Here is a 16,153-nt window from a genome sequence, read left to right as displayed (position 1 = left end):
ACTCGTTCTCATGTTGATCAAACTGATTTTCTTATAAAGTTTTCATCTAAAAAATCTACTGGAAAATTAGGACAGAACAACAGTTGGGCTTCTCTATTTGTATTTGAACGAATAAACTTCTGGACTTTTGGGCTTATGTCATATATTATTGTCGGATCTGAGTCGGGTCGAAAGTCGAAACCCGTTTAATGGATCCGGCTCCTCCAGAATCATTTCAGACGGGGAGAAGGAACGAGAGAGAGGAGAGATCACCGGTGAGAGGGCGAGCAATGGATTTGAAGAAACGGCGAAAGGTAAAAACATCTCGGAAGTAACTTGTACGTTTCCATAGCATTCGGAATTTTACATGTTTCGAAACTTGCTATACAGATTCTGGAGAAGAAAAAAACGATTCATGACCTTATCAAAAAAGCTTCTTCCATTGTCGATCCTCTTTCTCCATTTGATTCTTTCCGTCGTTACCAAAGCAATGGTAATTTTGCTTCTGCCCTATTTGATTTCCTTCTTATTCACGTATAGGGTTTGAATTAATGCATAAACACGTATTGCAATTGCTGATGATAAAAAATAATATGAAGTAGATGCATTGTAAGTTTGAAGTCGTGCTCTTTAACATAGATTACATGGATTTTCAGATATATCTGTGAATCCTTGCTCATGCATACTTTGGTAATCTATGATCAACTCTGATTACTTAGTTATGACCATTTTTGCTGATAAGTTTTTTTCAGGAACTACTTGGTTTGGTTTAAATTTACAGAAAGAGTCTTGGCACTGAGCTAACTCTGTGTTTGTGTGGTTCTTACGTCTTGTAGATTTATCTGTGTACCTGGAATCTTGCCGTGGAGATAGACTTTCCTCATCTGTGAAGCAGTACATTCAAAAGCTCTTGAAGGTAAATAGGAGAATGAAGCAGTACTAACTTTTTTGAACATATATTCTTTAGGAATTCGTCTGAATTATTGTTGTGCATGATGTTTCTGATTTCACAGACGAACATGGAAGGGTTCTATGGCTCTGATTGGCGAATACAAGCAAAGGTGAAGCGTAAGGAGATGTCGTCTGTAGACGCACATTATATATTTGTGCTTGAGCTGCGTTATAGTAAGTCCTATGAAACATCTGCTCGAAGAACTTGTATGGAAAGGTGTAATCAGATAGCTGGATTTGTGCATTACCGGTTTACTGTAGAGGAAGAGGTACCTGTTCTTTATGTGTATGAGATACAGCTAGAATCCCGGGTTCAAGGAAAAGGACTAGGAGATTATTTAATGCAGTTGATTGAGCGCATTGCTTCTAAGGTAGATTGCAGAATTAGTCTCACTCTCATATTCCTCATTTTTGGATATTTATGGTTCAAGCTTCTGTTTTCAGATTCATAGCTTGATGATTATATGGTGATGTTTTTAATTTTCTTCTCAGAATCGGATGAGTGCTATCGTGCTAACTGTTCTAACATCTAATGCATTGGCAATGAGTTTCTACATGAGCAAGCTAGGGTAAGATGAAACCTTTTGGCAGATGAATTTTATTCCATGTAACAGATGAGATTCCGTGGAAGTGTTGATGGGTTCCTAACATTTTAATTTCTTGCTATATTCAGTAATTTTATCCTTCAAGTCTTTGCTTATCTCTTCCAAACATCTGATATCTCATTTGTTTTTGTTACAGATACAGAATATCAAGCATTTCACCATCAGAAGCTAATCTTCCGGTACAAAATCAGTAGTCTTATTTTTTATTATCTTTGAATAAGGCATTCATTATAAGAACATCTACAACATTTTTTTTGCAGACTCTCTCTGTGAAGTATGAGATACTATGCAAAACATTTGATTCTGAAGCTAAATCTGTATTGGAGGTTTGGTCCTTTCGCTGCATCACTCGCATTATATGACAAAATTGGTGATCGAAAATAGTAGTGTAGTATTTCCTTTGCTTTTTATCTTGGTATTGTATTGAAACTGCCATGTTTTGCATATTTTTCAAGAAGAATGATGAAGAACCTACCAATGACTGAGTGTCAAGCATGGAGTAGCACATATAGATTCACGGTAAGTTTTCACTTTGGTCTAGTGGAGATATCAAGAAGTGCTTATCCTTTGGTTTTCTGAAAACTTTTTGCTTGAATCTGACTACATAGGAGGTTGCAGTTATAAAACAGACAGGTTCGATGAAGACTTGGTTCCTTCGATGGCAGAAATAGAGATACAGAACTCCAGTAATGCCTAGCAACTGAACAAGACCATTGAAGTCCTTTGGAATGCTAAAATGACCATTTAATTGAAAACCTGAGTCCTCAGCAACAACAAATCAGTAGTTTGCCACCCAACAACTGAAATAATATATGGTAAGCTGTGTGTACACTTAAAGGGTTTATTAACCTTAAGGCCTTTAGGAGAGATTGTACAGAGTTATATATTAGGACTTGGACTTAGTAGAAGAACACATCTTGAATTGGGTTTTTCCGATGATGTTTATGAATCAGAAAGATCACGTTTGATATCTTTGCCTTGTAAAAGTTGCCACAAGAGTTGAGACATGAGTGTTTTGAACCTTTAACATCTTGTAGACAAGTGTAAGATAAAATAATGAAATTGCGTAAGAAAGAAGGAAGGAGATCATAAATGTGTAAATAGAGGGGGGGGGGGGGGCGAAATCTTTGAGGGGAATGGGGTCTGATCTGGTGCGTATCAAAATTGTGGCTATGATAGTGCCTGTGATTTTAAGTTGATACCGTTGTCACATCAACACCATGTGATATGACTGATTTGCCAATTATCCCATTCATTAAATATTCTAATAATTTTTTGGTCTGAACTTTTAATATTTAAAAACTAAAGAGATAATATATTCAATCAATCAATCAATTGCTCGGGATATTTTGTTGTATTCCTTTTGCTCGAAAATTAGGAGGTGTAAATAAGGAAAAAAAAAAGAATTTAGTTACATGAATATGCTTTTACTAGATCAGTAAATGATTAATAAGAAATTAAGAAGTGTTTAATCTCATTCCTTCTACAAATTTAAAAAAAGAAGAAGTGCAAGGCTATAAAATGAACAACGAAACTAGTTGATGGGGGGCAAAGGGTAATATCACGGAAGCAAGTGGGTAAAAGAAGTCAGAGACGGATCGAAAACGAAAACAAACAAAAAAAATATCTTCACAATTATCACAAAAACCTCTCTCGTATCAATATCTCTCTCTTCGTCTCCACCAGCACCACACTTTATCCGTTCTTTTTTCGATTGAGAAGAGAAACAAAACAAAACAACAAGATGATGAGATTCTTGTCTTGTGGACGAAGCGCGTTGTTTTCACGGCCAATGGAGGGAGAGTGAGTGATAGGTTAGGTTCGTTCTGAGCCACAACATATCAGTTGTACCTTCTCGAAATTTCCATCACATTAAAATAATAATAATCCAACGTGGCACTTATCGGCTATTTAACAAAACTGCTCTTTCTAGTACCTTCTCCTTCTCTTCACTCGTCTCCTCTTCTCACTATTCATTTTGTTTTTTTTCTTCTCGGGAAAAAATCTTGCTGTTTGCGGGAATTTGATTTCTCGAGAAAAGGGAAAAAGAAGGATCAGAAGATTATCTCATCTTATCTATACACTGTTCGGCGTGGCAGAGAGGTTTACTTTCATTTCCCCCCTATTGTCGTCTCTTCGTTCTGATTGTTTATGGAACAAATCTGAATTAGCCTTATGGGTTTTTCGAGTTTCAGGCTGGAATTGTGATATTAGCAGCTTATCATAATATTTACCTTAATGGCCGCTGAGGTAAATTAACTACGACCTTTCTTAATGTAGCTTATCGAATTTGAAGTAGATTTTATATGAATGAAAGATTCTTCTTTGGAGAATTTCAAGAATAAACAAACTTTTAAATTTCGAACAAGTAGGCTGATGTTCGAAGTGAGGAGCTAAGCAGCAATGTTGAAAATGGAATTTGCAATTCCAATGAAGGAACTAATCCTGAAACCACCAGTCATTGGCTTGAAAACGTTGTCAAGGTACTGTATATGTTTTTTTCAAAGAATTGAGAAGACAAGTTTCAGGGTTTTTATTTTACACATTTCGTCTGACCTCTCTGTCTATTGTTGTTCTTCAAGGTTAGGAAACCGTACACAGTAACTAAGCAGAGAGAGAAGTGGACTGAGGAAGAGCATGAGAGGTTTCTTGAAGCCATTAAGCTTTATGGTCGTGGTTGGCGTCAAATTGAAGGTAGTTTATTCATGAATTGAAGCTTCATTTTGCTTTTAAACAAACAACACAGCTTATGTGCTAGATTATAGCTGCTAGATGTATTTCTGAACAACCTTAGTCTTGATTTTGCTGCAGAACACATAGGTACGAAAACAGCTGTACAGATACGAAGCCATGCTCAAAAGTTTTTCTCCAAGGTCTTGTCTATTTTGAATGTGCTAAATCACCAGTTCTCATATGATTAGTTTTTATTGTTATCTGACAGTTGTTGGTCTGAGTCATTGCAGATGGCTCAGGAAGCTGATAACAGAAGTGAAAGATCGAATAAAGCAATTGTGATCCCGCCTCCTCGTCCAAAGAGAAAACCGGCTCATCCTTATCCTCGGAAATCGCCTATTCCATTTTCTCAGTCTCCTCCATCAAACATGTCAGCTATGGAGAAAGGAACAAAGTCTCCAACTTCAGTGCTATCATCATTTGCTTCTGAGGATCAAAACAACAGATGCTCGTCGCCTAACTCTTGCACAAGTGACTTTCAATCCATTGGTGGAACTTCCATTACTAAAACGAATGACTACGCAACTTCCAAGCAATCCCTCAAAGAGGATGCTACACCCATGTCAAGCATTGTGCTTTTCGGCAAGATTGTTCTTGTTCCGGAAAAATCTCACAAACCACCCTCTTACACAGATGATGATGATCGTAAATCAATGACAGGGCAAGAGAATCACTGCTCTGGGATCAAGAATTCGACATTGCACATTGGTTCGAGGCACGTTGATACTGACTTATCTCTTGGAATTTGGGAAGCGTCTTGTACTGGTTCTAATGCCTTTGGCTCGGTTACAGAAATGTCTGAGAACTTGGAGAAGAATGCAGAGAAACGGCTAAGCTTCTTAGAAAAACAAGGATCCTGTAATCCTGCAAGCGGGTTCAGGCCATTCAAGAGATGCCTATCCGAAAGAGAAGTTACATCATCTTTGTCACTGGTAACTGCAGAAGAACAGAAAAGCCAAAGAAGAGCACGTATATGCTCCTAGCGCAAGTACACCCTTCTTGTACAGTTTAGAATCGATTTATGATGATCCGCGAGATATTGTTTCGCCATTGCTGGGTGACTTGGATTATAACACTCCAGGAACCAAATCTAAATTCGAATTGGTAAGTGAATTTACTTTTCAACCACATGTAATTCTTGTAATGAAGTTTCTTCTGCTGTCTCACATCAAGAAGACAGTTACTTTTTTCTTCATATACAAATCAGTTTACAGTGTATTTGTTTGACCACCTATCTATTTGTAACTCTGTTTCAATCTAAGGTCTCCTTTATGAATATCTGTCCGACCTCTGTTAGAAAACTATGATTCTTTAAAAAGTAAACGTTATGCAGATTAATATATGAGCATTTTGGAGGTACAATTAAAAAGGACGTAACTTCAAACTCTAGAGATTGTAACTTTGTGCATATAGAAGCCCCTCAAATTCTGTGAACACTTACTTAAATACTGGAGAGCCCTCAAGTCTAATGAAATCTATGATAAATAACAACAATAGTTGAAGAATATTCAATAAACACAAGCCTCGCTTATTCTATGTTTAAAAGTGTAAGTCTAGTTTCTCTTTCCCAGTGCTCAAGTGATGAACTGTATCACTAAGCAGCAAAAAAATCTCAGCAATGGCGTATGTTAGATGTCTCACAGAGTTATGTATGCCTATCAAAGAACTTCTCTATGAGTACAGAGAAGGTTGCAAAACCAGCGCAACCTATACACGCAGCTTTTGGCCCACCTGAAACAAAATTAATCTATTAAAACCCCATATATACAATGTATCATGTAAGCACATTGCAAAGAGGTTTATATCACTTCAGCCGAAAAGAACACATAAGAAAAATCAAACGAAGAACTCATTATGTAAGAAAACAAATATAACTAGGAGACTTGAGTTTGGAATCATGCCATTGCGAATAGATAAAGTCGGTGTTGAGATTGTTAACATAAATGTGCATCCAAAGATAGGAAAAGATTTACCTCTAGCGGACATCGAACCACCAGTCACACATCCAGCTATAGCGGTGTTTGTCGTGTCATGCTTTGCCCTCGCCTTTTTCAGAGAGGTAAAAGGAACAATCAAGGTTTTGAAGTTATGAGCAAGAGTTAGTAGTGAAATATCCTTCAACAATGTATTACCTTCTCAACGATGCATTCAGCTGCTGAGAAAACCAAACCCATAACCGCAAATGTCTTACAGGAATTCCAACTCCTTTGCCCCATTTGTTTTGCTGTAAACACAAACTGCTGCCTTGCCGTCATCGTATCATTCGTTATAGGATTATCCAATGCCCCCAAGAACAAACCCATCATCAACCCGAGACCTCCTCCTACACCACAATTCACAGAGAATGTAAAAGTCAATTGAATATCCTCACATGCCTAATTTTCATTCATCATCAACTTTAGAATAAAATTCTGGTATCGGAGGGCATCTATATGAGTAGTAACAGAATAGTTTCCTTTGCTACATTTATAGAATAACAACTGATACGATTTGAGATTTCACACCATCAATTCATCTAGCAAAATCAGAAAGTGAGTCTCATTAACCAGCTCAGAATCATATCAACTATTAACAAGCTAAACACTTTCCCCAAATTTAAAGAATGTACAACTAATTTCACTATCCTCAAATAACTCAAAGGACCCAGTAAGACTTTTTAGTATTTTCATTGACCTATGAAGTGAAGTATTAAATTTTTTCGATAAATCAAGTAATGGAGCAATAAAGATCCGAGAAAGAGAGGAGATTTTGAACTGACCCATGACTCCACTAGTTACAGCGCGAACGGCGCAGTTGTTCCAAACCTCTTGAGCTCGGATCTCCTCGATGGTTGGCATCCGGATCGGCTGAATCTGGGTAGCGTTCTCATCAGAGCCCACGGTGCTCGGAGTAGGACCGGTTGGTTCAGCAGCACTAGAATCCGCCATTTCAAAGGTATAGAGAGTAGATTCCGACAAGAGGAAATGTCATCAAACGCTTAAAAGAAGGGATTGTACGAATCAGATCAACCGTGCGTTCGCGCGCCTGAGAGATAAACAAATCAGGGTTTATCCCTCCGAGATCCTAGGGTTTAAGCCACCAAAAAAATTTAACTTTCCAGGCCCATTAGTCTACATGTTGGGCCTATATACAAACTACTTTTACTTTTAGCCTTCATTGGAGTTCCAAAAAAAAAAAAAAGTAACGTATTGGTAGTTGTGCCACGTCGCATTTTTTGAATGCGGAAACCAAAGGACCGTGTTTCTTCCTAAAAAGACTGTTGCGCTACTTCAAAGTTCCAACCGAAGTCGATACAGATTCCTCACTGGACATCTTCTAAATCTCTATTTAAAGCAACAAAGAAGGAGACGACGATTAGAGTAAACTTAGGCTCCTACGACTACTACAGACATGGCTTCTTCCTCTAGACCAGATAGCGGCGGTCTTTTCTCTTCCCGGAAACCAAATCCTCTGTTTTACCGGAGCCAGCTCGTTTCTTCAGCAAGGACCTCCTCTCTCACCCTCTTCCCACAAACTCCTTCTTTCAAAACTTCACACTAAAAAACGGTGACCAGGCTGAGTATATCCACCCTTACCTCATCAAATCCGTTGATTCCTCTCTCTCCATTTCATACCCATCTCTGTTTCAAATTTCTGATTACATCTACGAGGTTTTCAAAGCCGACCTCATCATCTCCGGGTCAGACAAACCCAATCCCCATTCTCGAAAGTCGCATCTGATCTCTTCGTTCAGTGACCTCGGGGTCACTCTGGATTTCCCTTCCTCTAATCTCAGCTTCTTCCTCGTCAGAGGAAGCCCGTTTGTTACCTGCTCTGTCTCCGATAACTTGATCAATATCTCAACGAGCCATGGGGTTAGGTCATTTTCCGGGAATAGCTCCTCTACTAGATTCTCAGCGAATCTCACCAACAACCAGAAATGGTTGATTTACGCCTCCTCGCCAATTAATCTAACCAAACACGGCGACTCCTCGATCAAATGCCGTGGTGAGTTTACGGGTATACTCCGAATCGCCGTGTTACCGGGTTCGAATAGAGATTTTGAAACGACTCTCGACCGGTTCAGTTGCTGTTACCCAGTTTCTGGTGAGGCTGATTTCATAAAGCCGTTTGCTTTGGAGTATAAGTGGCAGAAGAGAGGCTCTGGAGATCTGCTGATGCTTGCTCATCCTCTCCATCTCCAACTTTTGGCAAAAGACGATCGTTCAATCACCGTTTTAGACAAGTTCCGGTACAAAAGCATCGACGGCGATTTGGTAGGCGTTGTCGGAGACTCATGGGTACTTAAACCGGAACCTGTTTCAGTGACTTGGCACTCCATCAGAGGGGTCAACAAAGATGCGTACAACGAGATCATCTCGGCTCTCGTCAAAGACGTTAACGGTTTGAATTCTTCAGCTAAGGTCACGAGTTCGTCGTATTTCTACGGGAAGCTAATCGCCAGAGCAGCGAGGTTGGTTTTAATAGCCGAAGAAGTTTGCTATCTCGATTTGATTCCAAAGGTCATAACTTATCTGAAGAACATGATAGAGCCTTGGTTAGACGGGAGTTTCAAACCAAACGGGTTTTTGTATGATCCCAAATGGGGAGGTTTAGTCACTAAACAAGGATCAGAAGATTCGCATGCAGATTTTGGATTCGGTATATATAACGACCACCATTACCACCTAGGTTACTTTCTCTACGCTATTGCCGTGCTCGCTAAGACAGATCCTTTGTGGGGAAAGAGATACAGAGCTAAAGTGTATTCTCTAATGGCGGATTTCATGACATTGGGGAAAAATGGTGATCATTCAACTTCTAGTTATCCGCGTTTGAGAAACTTTGATCTTTACAAGCTACACTCTTGGGCTGGCGGGTTAACTGAGTTCTGGGACGGCCGGAACCAAGAGAGCACTAGCGAGGCCGTTAACGCTTATTACTCTGCCGCTTTGATAGGTTTAGCTTACGGCGACGCACATCTGGTGGAGACGGCTTCCACGATCATGACGCTTGAGATACACGCTGCGAAAATGTGGTGGCAGGTAAACGATGTTCTTATTCATTTGAACAGAACCAAACCTCAAGAAACTTGGTTTAACTATTCTTTCTTACGGTTGCGGGATCGTTTGGTAGCGGTTATAACTGATAAATATTTCCCTCTTAAAAACCAAACTAAATAAGAAGGCCAAACCAAAATATAATTTTCCTTATGCTATTTCTATAACATTGTTATTCAAAATTCAAAGATAAAATCATATTAAACGGATTCTGACTACAACAGTGTTTTCTTTTTTCGGCTAATTGATCAGTGTGTTTTCTTTTTTGGACAGGTGAAGGAAGGTGACGCTCTGTACCCTAAAGATTTCACGGCGGAGAATCGTGTGGTTGGTGTTTTATGGTCTACAAAGAGAGATTCTAGTTTATGGTTCGGGCCTAAGGAGTGGAAAGAGTGTAGGCTTGGTATACAATTATTACCTATACTTCCGGTGTCGGAAATCCTCTTCTCCGATTTAAAATTCGTGAAGCAGCTCGTGAACTGGACTTTGCCTGCGTTGCATAGAAACGGCGTTGGTGAAGGCTGGAACGGATTCGTGTATGCTTTGGAAAGTCTTTACAACAAGGACGGCGCTCTTAAGAAGATACAGAGTTTACATAAGTTTGATGATGGAAACTCTCTGAGTAATCTTTTGTGGTGGGTTCACAGTAGAGACTGAAGTCTTGGCGGTGGTATGGAAAATATTGCTCGTTTGTTCATTGTTGTTGTTCACTTTCTGGTTGTTTTAACTGATGTTGCTTTGTTTAACAAAACTTGGTTAATCTCATCACATATTGAGATACTTAAACGGTTTCAGTGCCTACTCATTTAAACTTCTGTTTATATGTTTTCCAATGGTCATTAGCATTGGGTATAAGTGATTGAGCATAATGAATAAATAATTGAGTTAGTAAAAGGAACCTGTCTAGTATTTTATTCACAATGAAAGAATGAATAATCATCAAATAGTACAAAAGAATGAATAAAATTAGAAGACAAGAGTTGACTTTTATCTAACAATCAAAACTTTTCCACACCTCTCAAGAGACAGAGAGATGCCTGTGACCAAATGAATCCCTCGGGAAGCTTCAGCTCGGTGTAGAGGGTTTCAAAGTCAAATGCTCTGTTCCACCAACTCTAAACATCGTATTCTTCTTCCGAGTACTACTAATTTCCATCGTTGGTGAGACATTTCAGGTTAATGAATGCTTCAAGAGCTTCTCTCATCCACCAGTTCTGACAAACTTCTCTTGCTTCATCCAAACTTACCCACCTGCGCTCTCTGATCTCAGCCTCGGGCCATAGCTCAAACTCTTGAGAAACAAGCAGAGCAAACATGTAACCATCGTGAATGATGCTATGTCTTTTGCTTTTGTATTGCCATCTCCCAAGCTTTTCACCAAGCTCTCCTGTTACACCCGCTTCCTCGATCGTCTCTCTCAGAGCTGCTTCCTCCATCGATTCATCAGTCTCCCAACCCCCTTTAGGGAATAACATTCCTTTGCTCTTTTGAGCACTGACAAGAAGAACTTCGATCTCTTGGGATTCAATTCCATTGACTTCTTGTTTCTTGAATCTGTACGGTACACATCTGCACAAATTTGACCAATTTAAAATGAGATTCCAGAAGAAACAATCAATATGATTAAAAAAAAAAAAAATAGTCCTCAAATTTTGACAATTTCACCAAACCACCCGCGGTTTTAAAAAAAAATATACTAGAAATTCCAAATTGCCGCGGGATTAATTAACGGTTTAACGATCTTCTAATGGTGCACGAGTTATAAATTGCTACTTTTTTTTCACCGAACATATGAATATTTCTTAAACAAACCGAACAATGCCGAAATAGCTATGATTCTAAATCATACAGAACATCAGAACCACGGTCTCTATTTTTTTTTTTTCTCAAATTGGGGATAAAATTTTGGGGTTTCGAAGAGAAAAAAAAAAACGAAGAAGAGTTAAAAAGACGTACCCGACGACTTGACGGTAGCCAGAGTTATCGTAACGCTGCAAATCTCTACCGGTACGAGAAACCAGAGAGACAACCTTCTCGATCTGCGCGGGAACAACCTTGGTGGAAGGGATGCTCTCGAAGATCGGAGACAAATACGAGGCCACGTTTGACAAGTTGGAGACGAAAAGAGACACAGAGAAGCCTGTCATTTTTTTGTTGTTGTTGTTGTTTTTATGAATTCCTCTTAACCAACCACGAATTCAGAACAAAACAGAGAGTTTCGAATGAAAAAAAAAGAGGCTCTGCTCTCGAATTCGGGAGAATCGATTTTTTTAAGGAAGAGGGAGAGGTGATTGAAACGGATAATAAGCAACAAAAAGAAAGAGAGAGAGAGAGAGATGCGAATTTGTTACGAGAGCGTTATTTGTTTTTTTTAGGACAACAATCTAATCTATAATCCTTTATACGGAACTCCCCACGCGCTTCAGGTACCTTTTCGTTTTAACTTCTAACTATTTTTAATTATAAAAAAATTATTCAACTTGCTCCATTTCTTCGAAATTATATATATTTCTCCGGCTATTGACTCAATTGTTTCCCCGGTTATTTGTGTTGTGTTCTCGGTTTTGTTCGGTTTAACTAAATCTCACATTTACTGTCTGTTTGTTTCCTTTCTGTTTTTTCTTTGTAGAGAGATCTGTTTTAGTCCCTGATCTTCACTGTATTTCAACAGAAACTTGAATTCAGTATAATTGTACTAAAAATATGAAACAAAATTTATCTGGTAATCACGACACCATAAAAATGATTTATAATTTTAGTTTCCTACACGAGTATATCGTTGAGGTTTCTTCTAGAATTGTTTTTTAGTTTTTATTTTCGTCAAAGAAAAATCAAACTTAGACATCCCCTCGCTAAGAACAAAAGAAAAAACCTCGGCACAGACACGGAAGGGTGTTGTTGTGAAGACACGCGAATAAAAACAGGAGCGTGAAGAAGCAAGTGGGGAGTACCCTACCTACCTCAACCTCGTTTTTATCAGAAGTATACAAGTACTGAGAGAGTGTGCTCATCCACAAACTCGTCCCTGACGCCAACACGGTATTAGCTAGGCCATGTTTGTTTCTTTTCTTTTCATAATGATTTTTCATTTATTTTTTATACTATCATTATCTCTCTAATATAAATATCCCTATTAATAAAGTTAAATATATGACTCACACATTTTGTTGTTTCTTCAGTGTCTGTCTTCTAGAAGCCCAAACTTTGATACAGCCAAAAATCTTCTAAATGGGCCATGGCCCTGTATACCCACAAGTTGTATCCATCTTATTAATATCTTTTTTTTTTTTTTTTTCTTTAGTTTTTAGTCTTTTTTTATAATGAGTTAACTAGGTTCGGATCCGCGTTACAGCGCGGAGGAAATATTTACATATATATATAACCTTTAACATATTAGAATATGTTACATTTTAATTTTATTGCAATCCAGTCGATTACGGTGAATCATATATTTGTATAATAAGTTTAAATAAAATAATAAAGGAAAAAGTGAGTAAATAATTATATATTGAGTTTTGATACAACTAAAAACACGGTGAAAATTTAACAGCACGAAATAATATTTGTCGATAAAATATTCATTTTGACCATTTTGTAGTAGAAGTAGGAATATATGTAAAATTACATATTTACAATAATTTTTTTGAAGGACCAACCCGTAACAGAATCCATTTTGTAAAAAACATTATTCATAACTCGCTTTATCATTATAATTGTGATTTAACAAACTACCCGTGAAAAATATAAATTTTAAATAGTTTGATATATAATATATTTTATCAACTAAAATTATGTCTCCAAAATTACATTTATGTCTTAAAAAAAATTCCATATGATAAATTCTAAAGTTTATATATATTTGAACCTCTTAATCATAATATTTGAAACTTTTAAAATTTTTAAATATGCTCATGTAACAATGGTTTTAATATTGGTCATACTTATAATGATTTTAAATTATTGTCCAAAATATTTAACCGAGAGTAGTTGAGTATTATATGTCCGTTTCAAAAAATTCAAATTGCAGTATATGCAAAAAAAAAGTTAAATTATTATTAAATATTTATATTATATAGTATAATATCATAAATTAAAAATAAGATCAAATAAAAGTGAAAGAAGAATAATAATTATTTTAATAGATTATATTAAATTAGTTAGAGAAATATTTGGAAATCTTCTAATTAGTTATGGAAATAATACAATCGTAAAATTAGATATGGAAAATATCCGATGTATGTATCCAAACCCAATTTAATATCCACTTTTGAAGTATCTAATTGTTGAAATCGGGTTAACTTTTTAATTTTAACCCGATCCGTATTCTATTTTGTACTTCTCTTTTACTAATATAGAGATTTTAGTCCAGATGTTAAAAAAAGAGAGTTAATTTTAGTTTAAATATATATATATATAGGAAGATTTACATATTTTGGACGATTTAACTGGAATTCAATTTAGTTTGGAATATTAAAATACTACAAAAGCAGATTTTGATGCCAAAAGCTTTACTTCTTAGTTTTATTAAGAAGTTAAGTTTACTATAATTATCTTTGTTAATCTCTTTTTGATAAAGATGGTAAAAGCTTGCCTGTTTATACTGTATGATATGTATTTACAGGATGATAATCTTCAATTCGTTTTATGAGACACATTTGTGTAATTGTGTATTTATGTTAGACTTTTGGCCTAGTACGAGGCCAAAAAAAACAAAAACAAAAAACTGCGCAGGTCCTTTTCTATTATCCCCTTTTTTATTAGAGATTGGATCGGCTGGCCATATCTTTTATATTCAGAGTATCTGCGAATAGTTCCAATCATATTCTCCAACTTTTATTTATTTAAACTCGGATATATACATATTTTATTACATACGTACCAACATTTTTTTCTTTGATAAAGAATTACGTATCAAAGTTGAAACAATTATATGTACTACTATATTCCATATAAATACGTACTAAATACCAAAATAGCTGTACCTACAATCTGATTTACCAGAAACCCGAGTCTTTGTTTCGTTGACCAATATCCATTTTATTTAACGAGGACAAAATCCAGACTCACCATAGCCGTCCGATTATTACTTCAGCGGCTCAAATTTACCCAGTCGAGGTCACTTGTTTGCATGTAAGCTTACCAAAAATAGGTTTGCTTTACCAACATCCATTTACGTTCAATGCACGTTTACTATATATTTGTTCTAAAACTAGGGATGGATATATCCTGATCCCCAAAAGATAACTAGGGAGTATGTGTGTACACAAAACTCATGCTTGTAATCTCTAAAAGTTACAATGGTCATATAAAACGTGTAGTGGTATCATGTTTAACTCGATAGAGTACTTGACACAATTGTATATCGTAAATTAATGTTATGGAGTTTAGAAATATATATACTAATTAGCAATTAAAACGACGACAAATTAGCAAGTTATCCTCCTCCCGATAGGATGTGTCGTCCACTATAATTTTATCAAAACTTAATTACACAATTGCTATCACTAATTTACACGAAAAAATATTCAAGTCGTGACCAAAACCACATAAGCCTCAATATATTTCTCTGTAAAACTCGGACAAAAAAATCAGGACAAAAATATAAATAAAAGAACAAAATAGTACTCTCGTCTATGATTGAATGTTGGTTTTTTACATATATAGAATTTAATGATCATCGAGATTTTAGGCATTTAGCTCTCCACGATCGTCTCCAATTTAGGCCTCCAAGATCCATGTTTCGATTCGTATAGTACCTTCTCTTCTAGGGTTTCTCTTATAATTTCCACACCATCGTGATGGTCGTCTTGTTGATCATCATCAGCTGATGATGAGTTTCTTCGTCTGTCTCCGGTTACCGGAAAGATACAAACCGGGAATATTCTCTTCAAATGGTTATACCTGCTTTCGTTGAGTGTCTCCGCGGCTTTGTCGGATATGAGAGCGAGTTCTTCTTGTGTTAAGACAGAGAAGAGCATGTCTGTCGGGAGGAGGAGATAGAGATGCCGTCTCGGCCGTAGAAACTCGTCTGGAGACACGGCGGTGACTCGGTGGCCGACTTGGAGTAGAGTCGAGTCGGTGATAAAGTGGCCGGAGTTTCGAGAGACGATGTCGGAGGTTTTGATGGGCTTAGAGAAAACGTCGAGAGTTCCCGCGAACGGAGCCAAGATTTTGACTACTCCTGAGGATGAGTGTGATGATATGATCAATGGTGCGCATGAAGATGTGTTCCCCATTATTATGAGCAGAGTAGAAGAACGAGAGAAAGAGACAGGGAAAGAGAGAGAGAGAGAGAAGTTTCGAGGAATGGGCTGGCTTTATAATTATGTGTATGTATATAGTTGCATTAGTTTAGGGATTAAGTGATGGTTAAGTATTATTTAATTTTGATTAGCTGGTTGTGTACAATACAACTGTGTGTATCTTCTTTCTCTTCGTATTATAGTTGTCGCTTCTTAACTTTATTGGGACTTTATCTGATAGATATAATTTGAAGTTATTAAACTACAAAGAGTAAGGTTTTCGTTTCACCAACACTAATTCATTAATTGACATATATACATGGCCGCTACATAATTAATTTTTATATAATCAGGTCAAACTCGTTAATTAATCAGATTCAGCCCTTGTAAGACGAGCTGCTTATTTGTCAATGTTTCGTTCTACCAAACAGAAAAAAATATTACAAATATAAAATGTATATTGGAGTGTGACTTTTTGTTGTGACAAAGGCCATTTAGAACTAAATGTTGTTCTTATTCAGCAAAACAGCATGAATCAAGGCGGTAATAGTAAGCAGAAACAATATATTTGCCTTTTTTTTAACAGTATTCGGCCGTTGAGAAA

At 36.9% G+C, this 16,153-nt stretch overlaps 6 protein-coding genes across 10 annotated transcripts; 3 read left to right on the top strand and 3 right to left on the bottom strand.

Moving 5' to 3' along the window:
- Positions 1–173: 173 nt before the first annotated feature.
- On the top strand, positions 174–2,562 carry LOC17898054 (N-alpha-acetyltransferase 40). 5 transcript variants are annotated; one of them, XM_023789959.1, is made up of 10 exons: positions 174–293; positions 370–472; positions 816–895; positions 993–1,104; positions 1,192–1,301; positions 1,423–1,499; positions 1,672–1,714; positions 1,796–1,861; positions 1,991–2,054; positions 2,144–2,562. In XM_023789959.1, the coding sequence occupies exons 1-9, from the start codon at positions 189–191 to the stop codon at positions 2,018–2,020; spliced, it is 726 nt and encodes a 241-aa protein (XP_023645727.1). In that variant the 5' UTR covers positions 174–188; the 3' UTR covers positions 2,021–2,054; positions 2,144–2,562. The 5 variants fall into 5 exon arrangements, with proteins under 5 accessions (XP_023645727.1, XP_023645726.1, XP_006303271.1 ...); XM_023789958.1 differs by having other exon boundaries at positions 993–1,301; positions 1,994–2,054; positions 2,154–2,562; XM_006303209.2 differs by having other exon boundaries at positions 993–1,301; positions 1,994–2,054.
- Positions 2,563–3,203: 641 nt separating this feature from the next.
- On the top strand, positions 3,204–5,544 carry LOC17898574 (protein REVEILLE 7). Its single transcript, XM_006305191.2, has 6 exons — positions 3,204–3,638; positions 3,731–3,785; positions 3,908–4,018; positions 4,118–4,229; positions 4,347–4,408; positions 4,499–5,544. Exons 2-6 carry the CDS (start codon positions 3,774–3,776, stop codon positions 5,249–5,251), a joined length of 1,050 nt encoding a protein of 349 aa, XP_006305253.2. The 5' UTR covers positions 3,204–3,638; positions 3,731–3,773; the 3' UTR covers positions 5,252–5,544.
- Positions 5,545–5,630: 86 nt separating this feature from the next.
- On the bottom strand, positions 5,631–7,291 carry LOC17898356 (mitochondrial import inner membrane translocase subunit TIM22-4). Its single transcript, XM_006305655.2, has 4 exons — positions 7,027–7,291; positions 6,401–6,591; positions 6,242–6,314; positions 5,631–5,999 (listed from the first exon to the last, which is right to left on the bottom strand). The coding sequence occupies exons 1-4, from the start codon at positions 7,193–7,195 to the stop codon at positions 5,914–5,916; spliced, it is 519 nt and encodes a 172-aa protein (XP_006305717.1). The 5' UTR covers positions 7,196–7,291; the 3' UTR covers positions 5,631–5,913.
- Positions 7,292–7,486: 195 nt separating this feature from the next.
- Positions 7,487–10,075, top strand: LOC17900073 (probable endo-1,3(4)-beta-glucanase ARB_01444). Its single transcript, XM_006303104.2, has 3 exons — positions 7,487–7,507; positions 7,685–9,292; positions 9,581–10,075. The coding sequence occupies exons 1-3, from the start codon at positions 7,487–7,489 to the stop codon at positions 9,962–9,964; spliced, it is 2,013 nt and encodes a 670-aa protein (XP_006303166.2). The 3' UTR covers positions 9,965–10,075.
- A 121-nt stretch (positions 10,076–10,196) lies between these two features.
- LOC17899082 (nudix hydrolase 4) lies at positions 10,197–11,658 on the bottom strand. Its single transcript, XM_006304150.2, has 2 exons — positions 11,264–11,658; positions 10,197–10,876 (listed from the first exon to the last, which is right to left on the bottom strand). Exons 1-2 carry the CDS (start codon positions 11,452–11,454, stop codon positions 10,453–10,455), a joined length of 615 nt encoding a protein of 204 aa, XP_006304212.1. The 5' UTR covers positions 11,455–11,658; the 3' UTR covers positions 10,197–10,452.
- A 3,182-nt stretch (positions 11,659–14,840) lies between these two features.
- Positions 14,841–15,613, bottom strand: LOC17897204. The gene has a single exon (XM_023777041.1). The coding sequence runs from the start codon at positions 15,541–15,543 to the stop codon at positions 15,001–15,003; it is 543 nt and encodes a 180-aa protein (XP_023632809.1). The 5' UTR covers positions 15,544–15,613; the 3' UTR covers positions 14,841–15,000.
- Positions 15,614–16,153: the final 540 nt, after the last annotated feature.

This window comes from Capsella rubella, unplaced genomic scaffold (assembly GCF_000375325.1).
Source record: "Capsella rubella cultivar Monte Gargano unplaced genomic scaffold, Caprub1_0 scaffold_1, whole genome shotgun sequence".
Classification (NCBI taxonomy): Eukaryota; Viridiplantae; Streptophyta; class Magnoliopsida; order Brassicales; family Brassicaceae; genus Capsella; species Capsella rubella.
This window is presented reverse-complemented; position numbering and strand designations above follow the sequence as displayed.